The 17,241-nt window shown below is 35.1% G+C and overlaps 1 protein-coding gene across 1 annotated transcript in view; it reads left to right on the top strand.

Annotated features, from left to right (window-relative positions):
- ICOS (inducible T cell costimulator) overlaps positions 1–16,358 on the top strand; it is a 33,582-nt gene extending 17,224 nt beyond the window's left edge. The window contains exons 2-5 of the mRNA XM_074298961.1: positions 6,793–7,131; positions 9,258–9,367; positions 11,307–11,397; positions 13,992–16,358. Of these exons, the coding sequence (XP_074155062.1) occupies positions 6,793–7,131; positions 9,258–9,367; positions 11,307–11,397; positions 13,992–14,005 (554 nt within the window). The 3' untranslated portion in view covers positions 14,006–16,358. The remainder of the gene's footprint in view (positions 1–6,792; positions 7,132–9,257; positions 9,368–11,306; positions 11,398–13,991) is intronic.
- Positions 16,359–17,241: the final 883 nt, after the last annotated feature.

Genomic DNA, 17,241 nt, shown 5'->3' with positions numbered 1-17,241 from the left:
AAGAAAGAAAAAAAAGCATGTTTAATGTGGGCAAGCTCCTAGAGAAAATAAGTGTGGGAAGAGATGGGTCATCCTTTCCCTAAGTTATTTAAACAAAAAGGAAGAAAAAAAAATGATAAATTATGTTGAGGATTTTAAAGTCTGAAGTAGGATTGAAGAGGAAGATCAAGATGGAAGACATAATTTCTTAATAAAATAGGAGCTGGGGTGCTCTTCTGAGAGGGAATCATTAAGGTAGACTATAGAACATACTTAGAGAGAGAGAAAGAGTATGATAATGAATCAATGGGGAAGAATAAAAGAATTTTCATACATCTGTGACAGCCAAGTTGAAATTAAATAACATAAAAATAAAAGATATATAAAATGATCATATCAGTTATCATAGTTATGTGACTTTCTCCAGCATAAATCAGCAATGCAAGACTAAGAACAAAGACGATGAAGAGTGGAGGCTAGGGTTTAGGAAGGCATAAGTTATGTTAGGAAATGAGTTTGAATTAGTCTATGTGAAAAGCAGTATCAAATGTTCAAGTATAATTGAAACATATTTAGGTTTTGGATATCATAGATTGCATATTAGTGAGGATAACTAAGATGGGATATTAAATAAGGATGTGTATATATTAACATAAGGGGAAAAACTATAGACTAAGGATAGAGGAAAACAAGAGATAAAGGAAAAGAAGAGGCAGGAGAGCATAAGAAAAGGCAAAAAGTAAGATTAAGAAAAAAATTTCATTTAAAGCTTTAAGGGCTAATAAATCCAGGTTTTTGTACATGCCAAAAATAGCTATGGAGAATAGGAGAATATAATTTATAAACTAAAGGCAGAACAAAGTCATATCTCGAATCTTCATTCTTACCAAAAAGAAATACTCAAATTCTAGAATGCAGAGTAATTTAATCTGGTTGATCAAGCTTTCCTTAGACTCATAGTTAAAAATAAACAAATCATTGGAAATCATTAAAGTCTGATGTTTATGAAAGAAGGGCTAAACTAGCTTTTAAAATAAAATGTGATGAAAATACAGAGAGGTAAAAAACGTACCATTGACCAATTATGAGCCCTTGACATTCCTTTAAGACACATAGAAAATGTTTTTGATTCTTTCTGTCAGAGAGGAACTGAGGAACAACTTCATGGAATTTATTTTAAAGCTATTATTGAATTAAATGTAAGTAAGAAAAGCCCAAAATGGAGTTCTTCCTTTTCATCTAGCCTAGTACTACAGATACTAGAATATGATACTTATGGTAAACTTGAGATTGAAGTGAGCATGCCAAAAACATCATGGGGGTAAGAAAGGAGCTGGAAAGACTTCTTAGGTATTTTTGGTCTAAAACAATGTATTAAAATCATAGACTTTGGAAAAGACCAGGTGAAACGATTATCTCCAGATCAATCTTGAGGCCATTCAGAGGTTTTTAGTGAACAAAAAAAATCAAAAGGAAGAAATATCTTTGCAACTGAAGAAAGGGAAAACAGTAGTCATAGACTGATTTTTACCCCTGGAACTGGAAAAATATTAACCGAAGTTGGAATTACTGAGCAGATTCCAAAAGGAACAACAGAAAAAGGATATTTTCAAAGAAAGTTATAAATATTTATGGATTAGAAAAGAAGTGAATCTGATTCTGGAGGAGGGTTCCTATCACCTCCATCTACTTACTACTTTACTGATACTTCACATGATAAAATTGTTCTTTATTTGAAACAGAATGGAGAATTTCCTTAATTCTCACCACTTGGTGAGAAAAATAGGGCATATTTTATAATAGCATCATATATTTACAACTGGAGAGGACCTTGTCCAATCTTCTAATTTCAAAATTGAGGAATTTAGATAGAATGACATGCCTCAAGTCACACAGGTTAAGTAATTGACAGACCAGCCTTAGATTTCAGGGCTTCTGAATCCAAATTCAAGTGTTTTCTTTCTTTCTTTTTTTTTAAACAAGTTAAACATTTTAATTTAATTATTTGATTTCAATTGATTAAAATGAGCAAAAATTAATTTTCTCAACTTTCCCTCACTACCAGTGTGTAACAGCATTAGCAACATCTTTCTCCTAGCCGTGACTTCAATCCCTTTATAAGTATTCATTTTTATGTGTGCTCCTCCATTTCAAATATCTCGAGAGGATTGAACCATGAGCACTCTCAAAGTTATCCTCATTTTACAATGAGGAAATCAAGGAAACCAACATAGAGACATAAGATATAAATGCCTTGTCTAAATTCACAGAGCACATTCCTGCAGAGGCAGCTTTGGATCCCAGGCTCAATAATTCCTGGTCCATTGGGATTTCCATAATGTTGTTATACCTTAAAGTTTTTCTGTCTCATACCAAAAAAGAAGGACAATATTGCAGATCAATGGATATTGAATTCCAGTAAGACCTAAGTTCAACTCTCAATTCTGACAGTAGCAACTTGGGGAAGTTTCGTTCTCATGTGAATCAGTTTCCTCATGTATTGGGATAAAAACATTTGTAATACCTTCATCAGAGGATGTAAGTCTCAAGTGACATAGAAATATACAACTACACATGTATAGACACATATACATATAAAACTTTATAAACTGAAAAGTATAGTAAAAATGTGAACTATTGTCAAGGACATGGTGGCAAATACTTAACAATGGCTCTCTGAAAGGGAAAAATTATATCAGAATACACTTAAGTTTAATATGTATTTTAAACATTTTGTCCATCAATTTTTAAAAATTCAGATAATCAGAAAAAAAAGAAAATGCTGATTTGTAATTTTTTTTTCAGATTCCCAAGGTATAAATGTTCATGCTGAAAATAAACCAATCTGAGAGAAGCAGTTTGAATTGGTTCCAGATTACCTATGGCATTATTTATATTATTATTACTGATAACACTTGAAATAGCCAAGAAATATATTTAGGACTTGCTGAGCTACATTATACTTTTGCACACATTTTTGATACAAGGCAACATATTCCAGGTTTTTTTTTCCTTTTCTTAATGGGAGTATGGGAGTAGCCTAGTAATTAAAAGACTACTGGGACAGGGAAAGAATTTTTTAATACAACTTTTTCTCTCCATGGGGTCACTTGAGAGTTCCTCTACTTTTGAGGGTTCAGTCTTGCATGTCATGACCTAACCCTCTTGGACTATATTCTAGCCCACTATGTGTGAGCCAAGTTCTGGAACATGGAGCAGAGGCTAGGCAGTTTATCACATACATAACAATCACAATCCACTGTTTGAGTGTAAACCAGAAGCTGAAAAAAAAACCAGCACAGTTTTTGTTTTGTTTTGTTTGTTTTTTCTTGGTTTTGTTTTGTTTTACCCAGTAAAGGGGGGAGGTTGCATCAGTGTCAAATTAGATTTCCATTGGTTTTAGGTCTTTCCAGAAGTCTGAGGCAAAAATAATTGATTACAAATGTAACTAGGTAGGAAGGGTTATGTTATATTTTTAAAGGCAAATTGTATCACAAATGTAGAACAGAGTTGTTGACATCTGTTTTAGACAAAGGTCAACTAAAATTGGCTCTCTGCGTGATCAATGTCTACTGTTCCTTGTCTTCTCAGGCCCCTTTGTAGTACTATAAAGTCACCAGGACATCCACAAGAACATTCTGAAAAAGACTGAGAGGTGATTCATTCAACCGTATCACTCACAGCATACACACAAACATAACAAAAGATCAAAATTTAAGGTTATTAGCCAAACTGTCTAAATTAATTCAATCTCAGTGGATACCTACTACATACTAAGCACAACATTAAGAGATAGTGATGAGGTAGCTAGGTGGTGCAGTGGATAGAGTGAATTCAGGAGGACCTGAGTTCATATGTGGCCTCAGACACTTAGCACTTCCTATCTGTGTGGCCCCTGGGTAAGTCACTTAACTCCAATTGCCTTAGCAAATTTTTTTTTTTAAAAGCTACAATTTTCCTGCCATCTGGGGGAGGGAGTGGGGGAAGGAAGGGAAAATTTGGAACAGAAGGTTTTGCAAGGGTCAGTGTTGAAAAAATTACACATGCATATGTTTTGTAAAAACATATAAAAGATATAAAAAGATATAAAAAAAAGCTAGTGATAAAAAAGAAACCCATTTATTCATCTCCCTCTTACACCTTACTGGGAGAAATGACACATTCATATACAAAGAAATACTAGGAGGATGAAGGGAGGCAGGAAAGAGCAAGGGGAAGAAGGAGAAAAGGAGGGAAAGGGAAAGAGAGGGAGAGATAGGGGAAGGCAAAGGGGATATAGAGGGGGGAATGGTGGGAAGAAGATAGAATGAAAGGGATGGAAAGAGAGAGAGGAAAGGGAGGAAAAGGAAAGGAGAAGAAGGAGGGAAGGAGACAGAAATATATGTGGAGACAGAGACAAAGAGGTGGTAGAGACAAATATTAGAAAAGACTTCAGAGGAGGTGGTAGATGAGTCTTAAAGGAAAATAAAGATTCTAAAGCATGGTGATAAAAAATGTTGTTATATTCATGTTATGGACTATAATGGATTGTCTCGGCTTTGGTTCACTTCCATAGCATGGAGAAGAAGAGTGTAAACATGAAGAATGATATGCAAAAATGCATGCAGGCAAGAGATGTGATGAGTTCAGGATCCACAGGAAATAAACCAGGAAGATCACAAAATTCTATCCCAGTCAGGATAGGCACATCCTATAATCTGTTTATCACAATTCTCCTTAACCACTTATAGGCCAACTGAACAACATCTACTTCTGTCATGAGTACCAGCATTAGGGGAAGATCCTGATACTTCTTTTAGAATCTTTGGATGAGTGTTTTAGGGGTCACAATCACCCCTAAAGGTACCTGTGTCTATTTTGCCTCTGCCCTAGCTACCAATCCCTGAATTCCAAGAATACATTTCACAGGGACATTATAAAGATCAAATGATATGATGTATGTAAAAGGCTTGAACACGTTAAGTGTAATAAAAATGTCAGTTGTATCATTAGCTGCTTTAGCTTCAGATTTGCATAGAACTAATTAATGTCTAGTAAGAGGGTTATACTTATATAGATATGCATAACCCTAATCATTTCTTTTTTCTTTGTAAATGCCTAAGACCATAAATTTTTAAACATTATTTCTCTTGGGTTTTTTTAAGCATCAAATTCTTAAATGAAAATCCATTTTCCAGTTTATATATGACTTTTCTTGTTTATAATTTTCTTCTGGATCTTTTTTTCAACAAGGAATTGCTCTTAAAAAAAAAGAAACGTCGGAAGCATTTGGTACTTTTGGTAAGACTCAAAGAATAAAAACTGTTCTAGGGATCAATTTGTATATGTTCTTGAGATTTCTACAGCTGAGTCAGGAAAACCACATCTTCCTCCTTTGGTTGCTCTTATACTCAGACCTGCCCAGATCTGCATATAACATGCAGTGAATTCACTAAAGTCCTATAATTCCTGACAAATAGTAAATATTTATTTGTTGACTGAATTGATGGAACTAATTATTCTTTCATTCTCAATTACATTTCCTCCTCCATTTTTTCAGTACATATATCCTGGTTCACAGACATTCATATTGGGAAAGGACCTTTTTTTGATCTTTTGGGTCTCTAGTGAGAGAGAATGAATGAATTTTGAAAAATAATAATCTCTACCCATATTTAGGTTGGAACATTTTGTTCTTCTAGAAGTTTATTTTTACTATGTACTATTTTCACAGCTTTCCTTTTTTGACTGGTCGGCTTATAATTGTTCAAATGTTTATTGATTTTTCTAAGTACCATGCTGCAAATAGACTGAGGGCACTTGATTTCCTCATCACTAGAGCAATAATTCAAAAATGTTCTTTTTTTGTTGTTGAGAAATTTTAGAACTTTAACAATTTACTTGCTCGACCTCCTGACGATAAGGGTTGGGACACAGAGACCTCCAAGATCTCCAGTGGTCCAAACATCTGACAGAGAGCTAGGAAGAGTCAGTGTTGTTGACTTCTTCCTATTAGGGATAGAAGAACAAAGTAGAGCACCAAATCAAAGATTTAGAGTTGGAAATTTAGTCATTTAGCCAATCACTCTCATTTTACAGATAAGGAAATAAGCCTAGAGAAATGGAATAATTTGTCAAAGGTTACACAGCTCAAAGTCTCAGAGTGACAGAATAGCTATGAGTAAGTTAATTCACTCTTTCTCTGTCCCTTTTTCTCTACCAGATTTAGAATGATTTTCTATGCCAAATAGGATGTTTAACAAACAGTTTCCTATTCAGATTTTCATGTATGTATCCTCTTTTGTCTTTACATTTTAGTTTTGAGAGAAACAGTTTAGGTCATTACTATATAAGACTTCTGGGGACATTGTATTATGGGCTTGACTATTCAGTGAGGTCTTCATGTAGAACATGATGACCACTTGTCCAAGTAAAGTTGATTCCTATCTAGATATATGTTGGACTAGATGACCAAAGGTCTTTCGTTAACTGAGATTTTATGACTCCAAGTTAGGGGGTGAAGTAGGAATAGAACTAAAAACATAAATATTTGTTGTTTACTGTTAGGAGTCATGCCATTTTTGTTGATTTCTACTAAGAAACCTCAAATAATGTAATTGACAGAAAATCCCCTGTTTTCAATAGCCACTTACTTTTGTTTTCTGAGATCTAACTTTCTGTTGTTATCAGGTTTATAAAGTTCTAACTTAAGCTAAGATGTGAAAAGTGATTATTCTTATATTCTTACACTATTACTCAGAAACATAATATGGTACTTGTTTTTTTTTTTTTTTAACACAAAATGATGCTTGTTTTTTTTTTTTCTCCCCCCAGAAAATTTTAATGAGTCTGTTCAGCTGAAGTTGATTGAATTCCATAATGGAGGATTAAAATTGACCTGCCACTATCCTGAAAATGTCCGGGACTTTAAAATGCAGTTGATGAGAAGGACTGGAAAGCAAATAGTCTGCGAATTCCAAAAGGATAAGCATGATATTCAAAAGACCAAGGAGTTGATATCTTGTCAACCCGAGCTTTCCAACACAAGTGTAATTTTCTTCTTGACTGAGTTGGCCAGCACTGATACTGGCTATTACTTCTGTAGCCTGCACATTACTTTTCCTCCTCCTTTCCAGAACAGTACTTCAAATGAAGCTTATTTACATGTCTATGGTGAGAGAACTTAAATTCTATTGTGCTTAAAAGGAGATTTCCTCTAATAGTAGTGGGCAAAAAAACATTTTGGTAGAGATATGCACATGCAGTTTACTAAATATTATAAAATAAATCAACAAGTCAAAAGCCTTTGGTGTTGGCATTCTTCTAGTTTCACTCTCAATTATTTTCTAATGGAAAAATTTAAGGTGGTAACTTTAAATTTTATTTTTATTAAAACATTACAGAAACTTTTTAAACTCATTGATAGTGAAAAATCCAAAAATAGCCAACATTTATTAGTTCTTTAAGGTTTGCAAAGCATTTCATTTTCCCCTCTCAACACAACTCTCCAGGATAGGTACTATTATCATACCCTTTTCAGAGATGATAAAACTAAGCCTGAGTGGGATTAAGTGACTTGTCCAGAGTCACATAGTTAGGGGTAAGGATTAAACTCAAATCTTCCTGATTCTAATGTTTTTTACATTATGCCATTTAGTTGCCTAATGTCATATTCCTTTTAAGGCATGTTCTTAAAAGCTAATGATCAATAATGATTCAAAATATATTTCTTTAGTTTCTCTTACGTGTAAAGTGCTATATTAGGTGCTGGGAGTTAAGAAATTTAAAACAGCAGCTTTTACCTTCAAGGAATTTAACATCTACTGAGTAAAATATTAAGAAAAAAAATCACTACACATGAAACGATGATAGCATAAACCTAAAGTTATAGACAGAAACTTCAAAAAATGTTTAGCTGAACTATCTGTGGTTTAGTAGAAAAAGGGCTGAATATGGAATTATGAAGCTTGGGTTCAGATTCAAGCTCTGATAACCTGCCTTTCTTGAATAATGATGATGATATAGATGATTATGATAATAATTCATAATAGTAATAATAACAATCCCCTACCTCTACCACATAGTCCATTATTACCATATCTCTTAAAATCCTTATTTCCCTTCCTGCTCAGTATAAGTACCATCTTCTAGGCAAAACATTTTCTCAGTAATTAATTCTCAACCCCTCCTCAAATTTCAGCATCTACTTATTCCTATAGATGTTATTTTCACCCAATAGAATTAAACTCCTTGGGGTCAGGACTTGCTTCACTTTTAACTTTGATTCCCTAGTTCCTTGCACACAGTCAGCTCTAAAGTTTAGTGCAATGGAGTTGACTCTGATTATCCACTGATACAAATCAGCAAATACTCCACAATATATATTCTTAGAGGGTGTTTGAGTTTAGATGGAAATTTTAAGGGATCTGTCCATGGCCAGGAGCCAGTATTTGTTGGAGCTTAAGACTTGAATTGAGGACTTCTTGACTGAAAGGTTCGCCCTCTACTCACATTGTCACACTGCCTTTCCTTAAGAGTTATTACTAATAAAGGGAATATAAGAATAGAACATGGCATGTGATATAAGACTAACAAAATAGAGTGGATAAAAATTACTTTGAACATATCCAATGCTTATTCCTTACACAGATATTTGTTGCTCTTGTTTCAGTCGTTTTAGTCACTTGACTTTTTCATCTTGTTGTTCTTCTGAGATTTCAGTGGTGTCTGACTCTTTGTGATCCCTTTTGGGGTTTTCTTGCAAAAGTATTAAGTGGTTTGCCATTTCCTTCTTCAGCTCATTTTACAGATGAGGACACTAAGGCAAACAGGGTTAAATAACTTGTCTGGGGTCACATACTAAATGTCTGAGGCTACATTTGAATACAAGTCCTCCTGACTCCAGGGCTCACACTATTCACTGCACTACTAGTTACCTCTTTTATATAGATGTAGAGAAGGCTAATCTATGAACCACAGGCCACATAATATATATATATATATATATATATATATATATATATATATATATATATGTATATATATATATATGTATATATATATGTATGTGTGTATGTATATAAATATGTATGTATATTTACAAATATATAATGCATATATATACACATATGTATGTGTGTAATTTTTGAGTTAACATAAGTTGATATTTATATTATTCTATATTTATTGAATGCCACAAGTGTTTAAAAACATATTCTGAGTCTCTTAAGGAACCCTCTTAATGACTTTCAAAATTACATTCCTAATACTAACATTTGTCTCATTTTTTCTCAATTTAGAATCAAAGTCTTGCTTCCATATGATCTTATGGCTATCTATTGGAATTGCATGTCTCCTCTGTTTTATTGGAATATTTGTTGGCACATTTTCTTACTGTGTAAGAAAAAAGGTGAGAAGATTCTGTCTTTTCCTGTAAAAATCATTCCTCTACAAGATAGATGATACATTTTGGACCTAACTGACTGAAAAACACCAGGGAAATTTGCTTATTAGGGGGAAGGATGAATTGTATTTTCCAAAATATTTCAATAAAATGAGAGCAACTTCTCTCCAGATGTAGCTCCTGGTTAATTTAATCATCTGGATCAGAAAGGAAGAAGAGTCCTTAATATAAATCAGCAAGGTACTCAGGAATAAAATCTGCCTATTGGCTTTTTCACAGTATGATAAGTGGAGTAGAGAAATGCAAGTAGACTGACTTCCTGCCAGTCTCTAGAACTTAAACCATGTAAGAGTGGCAAGGCCCAGGGAGAGGGTCTTGCTCTTCTTAGATTCACTGGGTTTGTTTTAGCCCATTATGACTCTGAATTCAATAGATAAAGTTTCAATAAATAAGATGTTCTGTTAAACACACAAATATTCCTGATACCAAGAAAAAGAAACAAATAAATCCATAATAGATAAAATTTTGAAGAAGAGAAAATGGAAAGGGAGGGAATATAACTTCAAGATAGGGTAATCTAGGCCAAAATGAGGAAAATTTCACTTAAAAATATATAGGGCATTATATTTATACAGAAAATTCTTCCTTTAAGGGCTACCATCACATATGTAGGACCATAAATATAAAACTGATTGGTTATTGTCCTTAATTCTCAAAGAGGACCAAAATGACATCACTATGTTAGAGTGATCAGAGTGATGAGTTTTGTATCCCCTCAATTCCCAATGGTGATGAGGTTAGTGGCAATAAGATACTTGTTAAAAATCCCCTTTTGGTTGGCCGCAGGTTTAAAGTGAAAGAATTCACTTATTCCCAAATTATTAATTGCAAAATGAAAGTTTATAGTTGGATAGAAACCAGTTTGCAAAGAGACTGATTTCTATAGTGGCAGAGTTCTATTAGGAAATGGAATTTGGTGCTGAGAGAATGCCTTCTCAGCATGCAGAGAGAGTCCCAGCAGCTGAGCAAGCTACTTTAAGCCTTCTGTGAGGAATTTACCTGAAGAAAGCTTGTTATATGGGTATCTTGGTGGGGGGCTGGGACAGCCTAAGCAGATCAGACCAGGGATTTCTCAATTGAATGAGAATTTATAATTTCAAAAAGATCTATGGGAGTTTATTTGCCCCTGAATAGTGCTGCTTCTCTCATTCTGGGAGGATGGGCCTCTCTCCAGACTCCTTGGAGCCTGGGAGATCCTGATCTCTGAGATCAAAAAGGGAACACAGCTTCAGTAAAGGGAACATTTTCCCTTGTCCTTTAAGAGCAGTATCTGCCACAGGTTGAACACAAATAGTCCCTATAAACATTTGGGGTAGTTTCTCTAATTTGGCATATCTCACATTTCCTTTGGGTTTACTTCACTTCCACCTTGCTCATAAAGCATAGCATCTTCTCTGATGAGGGCATGCTATGTTGTATCTCCCAATAAATAATCAATTCCAAAGTTCTTAAGAGATATATAAACCTTAATGATAATTCCATTCCATTTCTGTGTCATATATAAAATTCAAGAGAGTTGTCACTTTGTGGATGTTAAATAACTTACCCAAAGCCTCAGTCTATAACTCTTTCCATGTGCTCTTTACTCACTCCCTTTAGCGTCTGTTCTCTGACTTGATCCTAAAACTTTGGGACCCACTCTAAGGATCCATGATTTCATAAGCTGTGACTTTTTTTTTTTCCTACCGCAAATACCAATACAGAGCTATGATTTAGAAAAATTCAAAGGAGTTTCTTGGGACACGTAAAGGTTGAATTATTTGTCCAGAATCTGGCAAGGAATTACAACAAATAGGAAAAGAAAGGTAGAGAACGAAGCTAGAAAGCAGAAGTTAGGAAACAGAATAACTACTCATGTTGTTAATGGGATGCTCTTTCTTTTCAGATGAGCCAAAGTCAATCTCTTTTGCATGAAACTAATAGCGAATACATGCCTATGGCAGCAGTGACTGCAGCTAAAAACCCTGGATTCAAAGGTGGGTCTTAATTTAGGGATTTAATGATTGGAGCATTAGGATCTAAATATTTATGTTTTCTTTTAAGAGTAAAGTTCCCTTTCTGCTTGGATTGACTTTAGCAGGTTTGCTAAAAGCAAGAATTTCTACAATACAATTGAAGTTTGCTCTCATTTTAATGAGGGAAAGGAAAGGGGGAACCCCATTTCTCAGAGCATTGATAATCCCATGAGGCGCAGTGTCTCCTGTAAAATGAATTTACAGGCCCGAAAACTTAGATTGATAAATAAAAGGTTTACTGTAGGAATTTGGAAGTAAAGCTCAATTAGAAAGACGCCAGGGCCAGAGGTGGCCGCTGGGCGGGCAGGAACCCTTATATGGCTGGAAGGATACCATGTGTTGGCTGGGAGGGCTCCTGCAATGAGAGCGTTCCGGCTCACCTCTTTTATACCTAAAAGATGATGGGCGGTACCCCTAAGTTCTCGGCGGGCTTTTCAGTTAGCTCAGATCAGGTGAGGGCTGGGGGAAGCTGAGCTGAGAGTGGGGGGCTGGGCCCGGATATTCAAAAGGGTGCCTTTGACCAGGATTTGTGAATCAAGGTCAGCCATGGGTTGGGCAATTAGAAAGGAATCTTAAAGGGACTTCAACCCCCATCAATTTTATTACCTTGAGGAAAAAAAAAAAAAACACTCAGAAATTGTGTCTATGCTAGTTCTTTGCACTGAATTCTTGATTGTTGGCTTAAAAGCTCAGAAATCTCCAGGATTAGAGTGAGGAGGGAGAGCAAATATGAGGGAGGTAGGGGTGATCTAGTGATAGAGCAGCATATTTTAATAGTTTTGCAATTATTCTACTGACTTTGGGAAAGGAACAATGACATGAAACCATACACCAAGAAAAGGGCTTAGAGATAATAGGATAATAGTCCAAGAGCTGGAAGGGATAACCATTTAATTTAATAAGTGTTTTCCCCCAACCATGGGTATCCTAAACTCAGCTCTATTTAGATACTACTCATAATCATTGATTGGCACTGAGTTCTCTGGGTTCTAAAGAAAAAAATTTGGAATGTAGATTCAGATAACAATTCATTTTTAATAAACTCAATATTTACCGAGCAACTACTATGTATCAGGTACTATGCTATATGAAGAAGGGACCCCGAAACTTTAAAACTCCTTGAAGGAGAAATTCTCCTTGGACTCTGCCTCAGAGAGGGACCCTGCCAGAGGGAAATAAGATAAACAGCTTCATTCTGTTATCTAGGCGGGGTTGGTAAAGTCCTGAGCAAAAGAATTCCAACCTTATTTAATTAAAGAAACTCATTCAATTCTGTTCAAATTCAGCTCAAGCTGAAACCCAGCTTGCAGCCAAAGACCTTCTTATAAAAATGGCAATTAAAAACTCATTTCTTTGCAGAGGTTCTAAATATGCCATGCTGTGCCATGCTTGCTATGCCAAGGAAGCCTCTGCCCACTGGAGAACATACTTTTCCAGTGCTATCCTCTCTTTATCTTCACCTATTTCTCTAATGAGACTTTATGCCTCTCTGTTGGGATTTCTATCCTTCCTTCCTAATCCCTGTATATAATAAACCTCTTTTATCAATCTAGGTTTTCTGGTCTGTAAATTCCTTTACAGAGAATCTCTGCGCTGCCAGAAAAGAATCCCCAAAACTCCCTACCCTTGTGCTGAATCCCAAGGGGGTGCAGGGGAGCCAAACCTCTCCCTTTGGTTCCCTGAACCCCGAACCTGCCACTAGAACTTATCATTTAACTCCCTGACCACCAGAAACCCTAATCTCATTTTGGTTCCCTAAATCTAGACCGTATCATTTGGCTCCCTATAAAAGGGAACCCCCAAACCTAAACCTCATCATATTTTTGGTTCCCATACCGGGAGCCCTGAAAACTAGACTTCACCTCATCATTAAACATTGAGGATATAAGTACAGGAATAAAAAATAATTCTTGAAAGAAGGTAACGGAATGTAAGCTTAATAAGAAATATATTTTTTCTTAATCCAGAAGAGCTTCTAGGACAGTGCCTTTCAGGCCCAGAAGACTTCCAGATAGTAATAAGTTATTTAATATGTAATAAATAAATATTTATTAAGATTTTGTGATAAGTATTTATCATAATAATCAATAAGCATTTGTGATTTGTTAATATATTAGCACTTATTAAGAGACTACTATGTGTTAGTATGCTGCTAAGTGATTGGGCTATGAAGACAAAAATGAAATAGTTCCTCCACTCAAGGAATTTACATTTCCTTTTGGACAGTATATCATTAAATGCCAAATGAAGGGCACAGATATATGCAGTTCCAAAAACTGAAAGTCAAAGAAATGTGGGACAAGGTGGTTGGGGAAGGCTTTTTGAAGATCTTAGTCTCCTCATTTGTAATATACAGTTGGTTGAACAAGATTAACTCTAAGGTCCCTTCTAGCTCCTAGAATTAATAAGGAGGTCAGATTTGAGATAGCTCTTGAAAGATGGGCAAGATTTGGATAGTTGAAAGGATAGAGAAGAGAATTCCATTAGGTATCTCATTAAATGACAGTCTGGCAAATGGTGGTCTCTTTATGACTAATTCTATATTTGCATTACAGGTATGAGCACATAATCTGAAACTCAGGTGTCCTGCAAAGAAGCACAAGTCAACTCTGCCTACTTGAAATTCTGTATTCTTCTGATTCAACTCGGGGTTTTGAATTCATTTGGTTTACTATATACATGGATTCTAGCAACTATATATGTCAATCATTTTTCAACAGGTTGGGACAATAGAGCCCAGTTCAGAGTAGACATGTTTTGCTCGTGGGATTTTTGGCCTCAGACAAAAATAAACACATCCACCTTAAAAGGAGACAAAATAAGAATGAATCCAATGCTATGGACTCTTCTAAGGAAAACATTTAGCATTTATCTTCATATCACTGGCAAACTACCTCTTCTTTCCAGTGGAATCCAATTTATTGTATTTAGCAAACACCCTAGAAGCTTGAAATATACCCATAGGAAAATAAGGGGAAACACTTGAACTATACCTAAGAACTTTGAAAATACTAGGTAGAAATGCTTTGACTTCAAATATCTTAGCAATGCCAGGATGTAACTTAGGAAGGGCTTAAGTATCTTTTATTTTCTACTAGCGCTATCTTATTTACTCATTTCCTTCTGTGTATCTAGTTGTCTATCAAGCAGAATCAAGGGGATATTTCTATATTATTTCTCTGAAGCTCAAAAAGACTAAATGGTACTTCGAGACCTTGATAAATATAATCTGTTTCCCTAAAACAATTGATCTGTCACAGAAACTTAACTTATTCCTTCAAATTTATCTACCCATATCTGCTACTTCAGTATCATCTTCATAGGAAATAATACTCAGAATTGTTACAGCTTCACCCAATATTATCAGCCCTCTGTTGTAGTATTTGGTGGCTTCCAGGCAATGACATTTTCATAGATAGAATTTAAACAGAGGATTTTCTGCGACAATCTGGCGTCCTTCTAGAGGAATAATTGATAATTTGCTTGAAAAGTTCTAATCTGGTTAAATGGCCAATAATCTTAACAATAGTACTCTTTGAACCTTATATCCTTATGTTGTGCAGGGGTTCTCAAACTACGGCCCACGGGCCAGATACGGCCCACTGAGGACGTTTATGCGGCCTGCTGGGATATGGCAAATGGGCTGAGGGGCAGAGACAGAGTGTGAGTTTTTGTTTTTATTATAGTCCAGCCTCCCACAGTCTGAGGGACAGTGAACTGGCCCCTTATTTAAAAAGTTTGAGGACCACTGTAAGGATCTCTCAGAATTTCTAGACCCAAGAATTTAAGATGGAAAGGTTTGTTAAAGCCCACATGCTACCTAGAATAAGCACTAGAGGTCTGTCTTTGCCTTAAAGGTTGAATGACTTAAATCCAAGTCCTTTTGCCTTAATTTTGAAAACAATGAGGTATAGGAACCTCATGCTAAACCAATTTACTTAAAACTCACTAGCAAGGGGGCAGCTAGGGGGTAAAGTGGACAGAGCACCAGCCTTCAATTCAGTAGGACCTGAGTTCTCAGACTCTTAACACTTCCTAGTTGTGAGACCCTGGGCAAGTCACTTAACCCCAATTGCCTTAAGGGGAAAAAAAAAACCTCACTAGCAAGGTCTGAATTTCTGATAGAACTATTAAGAATAAGTTTACATTCATGGTGGAACTCTGGCTACCTAGAATAGAACAAGATAGATTTCTTTTGAGGTCTCTTTTGGCTAGAATACATATAAAATGGCATCCTTGGTTCTAATATCCCCTCTGATTCATTTTTTAAAATACAAAATCACAGCTTCCAAGTTAAATAATGTATATAAGTTCTACTTTTGGCTTTTATATTAAATGAATCTTATAAATAAGCAAAATGAAAGCTAGAATCCTTAATGTTTTAGTTGTCAATAATAATATTATGTATTTTTGTTCTTTAAGTATCCATAGTGCTGAGTTTGTACAATACTGAACTTGTAATTTGAATCATGTTGATGTTTACTGCCTTAAATTCACCTGGGCCAACAAAATCACAGTTAAAAAATGTATTTAAGTTCTACTTTTGTCTCTTATGTTAAATGAGTTTCTATTAGTAAGCAAAATGAAAGTCTAGAATCCTTAATGTTTTAGTTGTCAATAATATCATTATGTATACCTATGTGTTTTAAGTATGCATAGTGTTGAGTTTGTACAGTACAATACTGAACTTGTAATTTGAATCAAGTGTTGATGTTTACTGCTTTAAATTCACCTGGATCAACTCTATTCAGAAGAGATTTTTCCACAAGTCTTTTTTGAGTGAGGGTGTCAAGAGTAGACAGATAGACTGAACTTTAGTATATTGGTATTTTGGCCAACAGCACATAAATACAATGTTCCTTCTGTCAAGAGTACTGAACATTTCAAAGTTGAATTTATTAAAGAACAAAATTTCTGTGAAATGAATTTGGTTTAATAGTATTAGATTTTCAAATGGATTGCAAAAGTAATAAAGATAATTTTTTGTTTGTTTTGTTTTACAGACTTAGTGGTTTACTAATTTTCTTGGAGGTAGAATACTTTACTCAAAGTGTCTTTCTGAACTGGATTGGGGTGACAGGGAAGGAATCTTTATTTCACTTGAGACCTATCTGCCACCATTTTATTTCAGGACCAGAGGCAATCACAGACAAGTGACCTGTGTGAACGTAGTAACTTCTGTCCCTGACTTTTCAAACTCAGATTGCTCTTGCTGCCTTCTCAGTACCTGATTCAGAATCATACAATGTTAAAAATGAAAGGGGATTTAGAGATCATTTGATGTACTCTTTCATTTTTCCTTTGAGAATACTGGGACTCAGAGAGGTGAAATTACTTGTCCAATGTCACACAGACAATTAGGAGCAGAGCAAGTTTCCAAGTTTTTTTGCCCTTACATTTGCCAAACTAATCAAATTCAATACTGAAGGAATTCAACAAACATTTATTAAGTACTTATTATATGAGAGTCACTGTGCTAAGTCCTGGGGACATAAAGGGAAGAAAGATGAAGGGAAGAATCATTTATTAACAAATTATTATGTGTTAGATATTCTACTAAGCACTTTGTTTTGATTCTTCAATGAGATAGATGCTATAATTACCCCCATTTTATAGTTGAGGAAACTTGTGTGGATAAGACTTGACCAGACATCACATAATTAGTAAGTGTTGGAGTTAAATTCAGGTTTTTCTGACTCCAGACTCAGCTCTCTATTTCTTATGATAATGAATAAGTGTTTATTTATCGACTGATTGATCTGCTTTTGAGTGGACATCCATTTGATGATATGCATACTTTGGCTC

The sequence above is a fragment of the Sminthopsis crassicaudata genome, chromosome 3, assembly GCF_048593235.1.
Source record: "Sminthopsis crassicaudata isolate SCR6 chromosome 3, ASM4859323v1, whole genome shotgun sequence".
NCBI lineage: Eukaryota > Metazoa > Chordata > Mammalia > Dasyuromorphia > Dasyuridae > Sminthopsis > Sminthopsis crassicaudata.
The sequence above is the reverse complement of the archived record's forward strand: the minus strand, read 5'-3'. Positions and strand labels throughout refer to the sequence as shown.